The sequence below is a fragment of the Struthio camelus genome, chromosome 32 (assembly GCF_040807025.1).
Source record: "Struthio camelus isolate bStrCam1 chromosome 32, bStrCam1.hap1, whole genome shotgun sequence".
Taxonomy (NCBI): domain Eukaryota; kingdom Metazoa; phylum Chordata; class Aves; order Struthioniformes; family Struthionidae; genus Struthio; species Struthio camelus.
The window spans coordinates 4,401,678-4,410,932 of NC_090973.1; the positions used below are offsets into that span (position 1 = coordinate 4,401,678).

A 9,255-nucleotide genomic window follows, 5' to 3' on the forward strand; every position below is an offset into this window, starting at 1 on the left:
AAGCAGTCACAGAGTCAGAGAGCAGCTGGGGTGGGAAGGGGCTTCTGGAGGTCTTGGCAGCTGGAGGCGGCCAGCGGGGGTTTCCCAGGGCCTGGCAGGGTCAAGCTCTGACCGTCTCTGTTGCACCACCCTCAGGCTTCACAGGCTCTTGGCCCTCTCTCAGGGGAATTTTCCCTGCTGCCACATGTGTCGTGGCCCCTCGTCCTGTCCCCAGGCACCTCGGGAAGGGTCTGGCTCCATCCTCTCCCCACCCTCCCCTTCGGCAGCTGCAGGCAGCAGCGAGATCCCCCTGCGCCTTCTCTTGTCCCGCCTGAACAGACCCAGCGCCCCTGGTCTCTCCTCATACGTCCTGTGCTCCAGCTCCCGACCAGCTCGCGGGTGTCCACTGGGCTTGTGCCAGTGTGTCCATGTCTGTCTGGGAGTGGGGAGCCCTACCTGGACCCTGTGACCAGACGTGGTCTCTCCCGAGCCGACCCCAGGGCAGGAATGCCTTCCCTCGCCCTTCTGGCTGCACTCTGCTAACACAGCCGGGGTTGGCAGCTGTCACAGCCACGCACAGGTGAAGTCTCATTGGAGCTGGGCAGTTCTGTGGCACAGGGGCCATCAGCACACACAGTCAGCCCAGTTGCTTTGGCAAGCAGAGCCCAGGACCAGGCCACAGAGCCTGACAAAACCTCACACCCTATCACTGACACTGCACATGAGGACATCTCGTGCAAAGCAGATCCCAGCATGATGTTGCCAGGGATGAAACCCACCCCAAGAGGCACATGCCCGAGGCAGCAGCACTCGCTGAGGAGCTCTCCAGGTGCCAGGGAGCAGGACCTGCTAGTGACCGCCCTGCAGCAGTGCCCGGCACCCCCGGGGGCCCTAGTGCTGCTGGTGGGGCCGTTGCCCCAGCTGCCCTGGGCATGGGGGCCGGGCTGGGGCCCCAGGCAGGGAAGAGCTCAGGATAGCCATGTTTGAGCATCGTCCCCCACCTTGGAAGCCAGCCTCTGCAGATAAACCCCAGGCTCGTCTCAGAGCATCTGGGAGTCCCCTCGGGAAATGCAGAGTCTCTGGAGGAGCTCAGCAACAGCTGGATGGTCCGCACAGGGCTGAGCTTCCTCCAGCTCCCAAAAGCCCCTTTTCTGGGGAAGGGGGGCAGCCCAAGAGAGAGCAGTCTGAGGGTCGTGAGAGCAAGAGGAAACATTTCTCTCTTGCCACAACTGGGTGACCCACTGCCAAACCAAAGGAGGTGAGGGTGATGGATGGTGTGGGGCAGGGTGGGTGAGGAAAGGGTGGCATCTCCCAGCACTGGTTTCAGGGGCCCCTTTTCCTTGTCGCCTCCCCTGTGCCTGGGGCCAGCTGCTCCGCCACGCTGGGACAGCCCCAATGTCACACATGTCCCAGTGCCCAGCACCCACTGCTGCAGGGTCCCCAGGAGGCGTTTCCAGTCAGGTTGCGTGGGTCCCCAGCGCCCGACTCCTGGGGCTGCTGAATCCTCCCAGCCCAGCTCTGCTCAGCACTGCTCAGCTCCTGGGACAATGGGTCCCATTGCAGAGACTGGGGCAACACCTCGAATGAGGACAGGCCAGCTTGGGAGGGTTGGTGAAAGTCGACTACAGAAACACTTGCGGTAGCTGAGCCCAGAGCAGGGAGACACTGAAATACCATGGGAGCATGTCAGCTGCCCAAAACCAATGGCCCCAAACACAGCACGCAGCTGCTGGGGATTCCCGTGGTGGACATGGACCCCAAAGGACATGCAAAGCCACAGGCACCTGCTTCAATATGGGCACAAGCACCTTGGCAAATGGTCATTCTCACACCCAGGCCATCATTGCATTCACCATGTTGCTTTGGGCCTGAGTCTGCCTGGAAATGGGGATAATGCAGGAATGCCAAGAGGAAAAGGGACAATGTTGACGATGTCGTCTGCTAAAGCCCGCACACATGCTTGCAAGTCTCCTCGGTGCCCGGTGGCCATCCCAGGCCCCAGGGAGAGGCAGAGCAGTGGTACTGGCAGCCCGTGTGGCCAACGCGAGGCCTGGACTCCTGCCCCAGCACCCAACTCACTGACTACTGCCCTCCCTCCTGTGGCACCAGGCTGGAGGCAGGTGGCCCCAGCCAGCTCTGAAAAAAACCTTCCCTTCACACCTCTCCCTCTCGCATGTCAGGTCTTCAGCAGAAACTCATTCCCTGACTTGCAGAAACTTGATATCACACGCCTGGAACTCTTTGAGGACATGAACACCAAAGAGCACCTGCTGGAGCAGCTGATGGCCCATGTCCTCAAGAGGGAGCTGAAGCAGGGAGCGGGGAGGAGAGTCTCAGAAGGGATGCACAGCGAGGAACTGGACGAGACCAATGAGGAAGCACAGGAGGAAGAAGTTTTAAAAGGGGAGACCTCCTGCATTTATCGGAGCCAACAAGACATTGTCGCAAGCAAGGAGGAAGAGTTGGGAGCTGCTGCCAAGACCCCCTGCCCCGCTCACCCCCCCAGCACTGCCAGAGCAACTGCCAGAGAGGCAGCCAGTGACCCCAGCAGCATGCCTCTCGCCCCACCAGCACCCCTGGGAGCCAGCCCAGAGGCTTCTGCCTTGGCTGGAGGCCCTCGGCACAGGTGAGCTGGGAGTGAGCGGTCAGCACTGACCACCAAACAGAGCCGGATGCATAAGCCTGGGGTTGTGCACAGTGGCTGTGGTGAGCTGACCCCTCCCACAGGCCACCAACCCTGCTCGCCCGCTGTGCCAAGCTGCCACCCTCAGCCCTTTGTCCCCTGCATTGTCTCCCATGGGGGAGATGCCCAGGCCTCTCCCTTTCAGCCTGCCTGAGGTGACCATACCCTGTGCGCAAGGCTTGATGGCCCCTCCACCCCCTGCCCTGGCATCTGCCCTGCGCATGGGTGCAGAGTGAGGAGGGAAGGGGCAGCCCCACACAAGACACATCACACCACCAGCCAACTGGCCATGCACCCAGCTGGCTCCGTTTGCCTGTCATGGCCTCCAGCCCAGCCCTGCTGCGGTGGCCACACAATGAGTGTTGTCCCATTGGGGTGCCAGCTGCAGGTCCCCTCCCCTGGATGCAGGTGCCAGACAGGGGCCCTGAGGTTGGGGCTGCACCTCTAGGTGCACAGCACAAAGAGGGAGAGCAAGAGAGATGCAAGTGATCATGCTGAAGGCATTCAGCTCATACCAGAGTCCAACATGCCTCCTGCTCTGAGTAAAAGTTGCTGAAGCTTTTTTCCCCCCAGCAATCCTTGGTGTTTCTCAGGTGAATCTTGATGGAAATCCTAATGTTTAGAAAATGGCAATGAAGGCAGGCAGAGCAGGATAGAAAACCAGTCCCCCTCTTTCATAGGCTCACAGGGTGGCTTAGGTGGGAAGGGACTTCTGGTGGTTTCTGCTCCCACCTCCTGCTCAGAGTGGAGCTGATTAGCTCAGGTGTCTCTGGGCCTTCTCCTGGTGTCAAGGTTTGACTGTCTCCAAGGAGGGATTCCCCCCCAACACAGGGTGCCTGTTCCAGCACTTGGCCACAGTAATAATGGCTGGGAAGTTGTGTCTTCTCTCGGGTGGGAATTTCCCTTGCTGCAGCTGGAGCTACTGCCTCTTGTTTTGTCCCTGGGCACCTCTGGGAAGAGGCTGGCTCCATCCCAACAGCCTCCCTTTAGGTAGCTGCAGACAGCACTAAGAGCCCTCTGCACCTTCTCTTCTCCTGGCTGAACTGGCCCATGCCCTCGGCCTCTCCTCGTGTGTCCTTTGCTCCAGCCATGACCTGTTTGGGGGCCTCCACTGGACTGGCTCCAGTGTGTCCCTGTGTGGTCATGGGGATCCCCAGAATGGGCCCAGTGCCCAACAGAGGGCAGCAACCTTCGCTGCATATGGCTTCACAGGAGACAGAAGGGCTGGCCTTTTATCTCCGGTTCCCCCACCACCCTCCAGCACATCTTCCTCTGCAGAACTTATCTTCATCCTCAGGAAGGCTGTGAGCACTGCCCTGAGAGCTCCCTCAAGCATGTGTGCCAGCTGCCCAGGACGAGGACAGTTTGGGTGCAGACAGCAATGCTGTTACTCAGAACGCTGCGCACTTGGGCTGGGCAAAGCTTTTGGCACAGTTTTGGTGTGCAGCCAGCAATGCAGCAATGCATGACAAGCAGGTGCATGGTTCTCTCTGAGGCCATAACCAGAGTCGTGTTTTGAAGGAGCTTGCCGGAGACTGGCTACAGACCTGTGTATGTGGAGAATTACTTCCTCAGCACTGGACAACGTGGCAGAGGAAACCCTGTGAGAACTCACCAAGCCCTCCAGACTCCCAGGCCTTCACAACCAGATATCTGGGACCTCTCTTTCCTCCTCACTGAAACACTTGCAGCCAAACTCGTAATGACATTTTAGTCCCTCTTTGCCAGCCAGAAAGCTTCCCTCAAAATGTTCATGTCTTGTTGGCTGTGCCGTCCATTGGCACAGCCCTTTCTGCAGGTCAGAGATCTTCCCCTCATTCACTTTCTGTCCTGCCAGCAATTGCTTTTTTCTCCTTGGGCAGCATGCTGTCTACTCCATGATATGCAGGTTACGGAGGAGGGTCTACAAAACTTTGATTCTCAGCACTCTTTAAAAAATGGAGAAAATAGCCTTTGCAACCTTCAAACCCCAATGCTTAGGGGAGGCTTCCTGGTTTCATGGGTGAAGGGTTTAAGGGGGTCTATGAAGCATATACTCAGGCTAGGGACTTCTATGCATATGACACCCTGGCCGGTTAATGTCAGATCCCGATTTTTTTGTTTTTTGTTTTTTGTTTTTCTTTTCAGAAGCTGACTAACATCAAAGGGGCCATCACAGCCTTTGGTATGTGAGGGGGTGGCCCTGAAACTTTGTGTCCCATAAACAGCCAAAGAAAGTCCATGACACTCATGACCCTTTCCAACTCCCATTCCCACGGAGCTTTCCTTTCCACCCCTTCTTCCAGTGCTAACTCCAGGAGAGAAATGTGGTTTGGGACGTTTGTTCCAGATTCCTGCATATGCCACATAGCGTAGAAAATACAGCCCTTCCCTAGGGGTTTCTAGGGGTTTGACCACACATGTCAAACACTGGTCCTGGCTGACATTCAAGATCTTTTCATGACACAAACCGCATTCCCAGCTTTTACCTATGTGATGCTTTTCCATGTAGACTGGGAACCTCTCACAAAAATCATCAATAAACCATTTAAAGTATAGTAGCCAAGATCTAAACATAAGCTCGCAGTTAGGGCACCTTATTCTCGTGCCCATGTTATCTGCGCAGTCTCGCAGCAGGCAGAAGTGGCAATGATGCAGGTATGGAGATGTTGGTGCAATGTCTGACAAAGCTCACAAAAGTTTTTCAGCCTAAATACCTTCCCTCCATCCTTAATATGAGAGTAATGTTCATCGTGTAAAAGGAGAAAACTGGTCTTGGGTTATTTGCAATAGTTACTTGGATTAAAAATCCCCTCGCCTGTTTTTTTCCCCTTGGACATGATGAAGATGTGTATAGTAATGTGTAACAGCTCCTCAGACAAAGGAGTTTTGCTCAGCACCACTGTCCTGTTTGTGGACCACCAACAAAACAGTGGTCCTTGCCCTTGCTCTTTTGATTGACTAAACAGTGCTACTTTCTGTGGATGGTTCTAAAATGGAGGCTAGATCATATGGCCCTGCCTGTCCAACCCCAGCCCCTTTTACAATAGAGGCTGGCAGATAATAAGTCTGATCAAAAATTAAAAAAAAAAACAATCTGCCTTTGACTCTGGGGGATCACTGACCCAAACACTTATAAAACCTCTGTGTTCATTTGGCTTAGATTAATAGTGAGGAAATAGAAAAATATGTGCCAAAGGTGGTCCTTCATGCTGCAATCCCAAAGGCTAAGCCTATAGTCTCCTCTGGGTCCTCTGAGGGTTACAAGGTCATGGAGAAGCGGGTCCTCAACATCAAGATCAAGTAGCTGCAGCACCTCCAAGGCCTGCACTGTAAAAGGACGCTGAATCCGATGGATTTTTCAGTCCAGGGGATTCCTGCTTCCTGGACCTCTGGAAGGGAGACTGCTGCGGTTCTCTCTTCCCTGGTCCTGCCAGCAGCGAGGCTGGGCATGTACTTCCAAGAGGCATACACACACTCTGCACGGACACGGTCGACCACCAAAACATCAGCTCAGGCAGGGGCACAGTACCTTTACAGGCACCACACAGACACGAGCAGCGCTCATAAACAGGAACGATACAAACGGCCTTGTCCTGTCCTTGCTCACCAGCTAATCAGGCTCAAAGCTTGCAGGAGACCTCACACGCATCCTCGCCCAGGTGTCTCTGGTACCTGGCTGCCTTGACGTTTGCAAGCCTTCCACACGTGCACTCACGCAGAACAGAGAGCACGCTCACACAGAAAATAGCTAGGAATAGGGTTTAATATGATGATAGGATAGACTGCAGTGACCAGGCACACAGCTTGGCCACACAAGTGTACTTGCCAGCGGCTTGCTTACACATGACTGGCCCCTTTTATTCTCTTTCCCTCCATTTTCCCATGCTTTTGCATCCATGATCCAGCTTGATCCCTCCCTTTCTCCAGCTTTATTTGCTTTGAAATAAACAGCCCATCTCTAAATATATTTTTTCTCATTGGTCCCAGATTAACCACATGTATACTCCAATTTAAGTTTTCTGATAACTGTTAGCTAGGTAACCTCTGGATCATATGGTGCTTCTGATACCTTTGCCTCAGTACTGCTGGGGTTGTGGGTCTACTTCCCAAAGGATCCCTAATACAATTATGTGTGAAGCTCCTCCTTTTCTCGCAGAACTCTCCCTTAAGCACTGCTGAAATCCAGCCATCCCTCACAGTGCTGTCTGCTACTCGGCAGAGTCTCATTCTGTTACCTGCAATGCCCAGTGATTTCTCATGCCCACTAGTTTCTCACGTCCTGTTCAGTCAGCTCAACCTCAAGGCAGAGCCTAGTCATCTGCCCGCATACCCTAACCCCACGTTGCCGGTGGAGTTGTGAGCCTGGGTAGGAAGGTCCAGGGCCACCACATCCTTCACTGTGGTGCAGAAGGACCCAGCCCAGACCAAGACAACCGAGCTGCCCAAGAGCACCCAAGTGCTCTGCTGGGCTGAGCTTTGGTCACCCGACATGCCATAGCTTCCCTGGGGTCCCATCTGAGGAGATGGGCTGCAGAGATGCACCGGAACTGCTTTTCCTATAAGGAGTTCACTCTTGTATAATTCCCTTTGGAAATGGGATGCGCACACACAAAATTTTAAAAAGCTGCTAAAGGCAATTCTGAAAGGCCCTAACAAAATGAAATGCTGATCAGATAAAACTATAAAAGGAGTAATGCATTCCTTTGTGGAATGCAAAAAAAAAAGAGAAAAGCCATCTCTGTGTGTTGATTATTTCTCTAAAATATGTTTCCCTTTATCCATACTGCATGCTTCTGCCCTTTACTTTGCCGTGTAAAGACATGGATGGAGACAGAAGTGTAAAATAAGGAGGGGAATATATAATTTCACAGATGGACAGCTAGAAAATAGTGTGATAGGAGCACACATAGTTTATTTGACATAATTCTTGATCATGAAAAAGAAGAGAGAAAATGCCTAATTATCCAAGAAGAAATATCCCCCCCCCCTTTTTTTTTTCCTTCTGAAGAATACATCCTAGAGTCATCAGTGGAGAGAAAACAGGGTTTTAAACAGTGGACATGCTCACTATGTTACAAACATATGAATTTTTAAGAAATCTCTCTGCAAAGTCAATCAACAAAGCTATCATCTGCATGCTGTCACTGGCAAATCAGTAAGGCTGTCTTCATCACAGTAATGAAACTGAGGAATGTTTCATGGATTTGAATTTAATGCATTTGAGCCTGTTGCAATGTGCGAGCTTAATTTTCGTGCTTGGCATCTTCTGTTATGCAGGGAGAGAAGGTGTTTTGAGCTTTTCTCAACTGCTCTTGGACATTGTCCCCAGAGTTTTCAGCTACATTTCCTGAGATCACTTATGAAAACTTCCTTGTGCCAGCACGCACTGGCAGTCTATGTCCTAGTCCTAAGAAGTCCGTGTGTTCAACATTTTATTAATGTCTTTTTGATTCTGTCTATAATAACCCCCTGTAACCAAGACTCACAATTCACATTCCTTCCTTTCAGCACTACAATCCCAGGAGAAAATAAATCTCCTGAGGCAGCTGTATTTAGTAGCTGTGATGTGTGTGTGCGATGTAATATATGCTAAATAATTAGAATTGCTGTCCCGAGAAGCATCATGACTGGGAGAAAAGTCAAACCTTTGCACGGCCAATGGCTTCCTTCAGGGCCAGCTTCACAGTCTGGTTTCTGAGACTGTAGATGAAGGGGTTTAAGAATGGGTACAGGACAGTGTTCAGCAAAGCCACAGTTGTGTTGGTCTCTAAGGAAACATCTTCGGAGGGCCGTGCATAGAGAACAATGCAGCTTCCATACACGATGGCTAAGTTGGTGAGATGGGAAGAACATGTAGCAAAAGCTTTCTTCCTCCCGGATGCTGCTGGCATGTGCAGAATACAGTGGAAGATGTAGATGTAAGATATCAGGACTAAACATAAGGACCCCAGCACAGCAAACGATATGAAAATGGAGTCTGCTTTCCAAAGCAGGCTGGCATCAGAGCAGGACAGTTTGAATAAGGGGGAGTTGTCACAAAAAAAATGGTGGATCTTGTTGGGGCCACAGAAAGTCAGCTCTGAGAGCAGGACCAGGTGGTAGCTGAAGAGTGTGAAGCCTGTGACCCAAGCAGCAACAACCAGGTGGGTGCAGAGCTGCCGCTTCATGACAGCAGCATAATGCAAAGGTTGGCAGATGGCAACGTAGCGGTCAAAGGACATGACAACAAGGAGAACCAACTCTGTAAAACCCAGGGCAAAATAGAAATAGGATTGGGCAAAGCAGCTGCTTAATGAGATTGTTCTCTTACCAGAGCTCAGAACCACTGACAATTTGATAGTTGTGGAAGATGTGAACCAGATTTCCAGGAATGCCAGATTGCTGATGAAAAAGTACATGGGGGTTTGCAGGCGGTGATCCACACACACGAGGAAAATGATCGTTGTGTTCCCCATCACTGTTGTCAGGTATATGAGTAGGAGGAGCCGGGAGAGGAACAGCTGTAGTCTTTGATCAAGCCCTGAGAAACCCTTGAGGATGAACTCAGCGACTACGGTTTCATTTGCTGGTCCCATGCCCAATTTCAGTCCATCCTGCTGGCAGGGGAGCAT

General features: G+C 52.3%; 1 protein-coding gene across 1 annotated transcript; it reads right to left on the reverse strand.

Annotated features, from left to right (window-relative positions):
• Positions 1-8,283: 8,283 nt before the first annotated feature.
• LOC138063469 (olfactory receptor 6E1-like) lies at positions 8,284-9,255 on the reverse strand. Its single transcript, XM_068923104.1, has one exon. It carries the CDS (start codon positions 9,253-9,255, stop codon positions 8,284-8,286), a length of 972 nt encoding a protein of 323 aa, XP_068779205.1.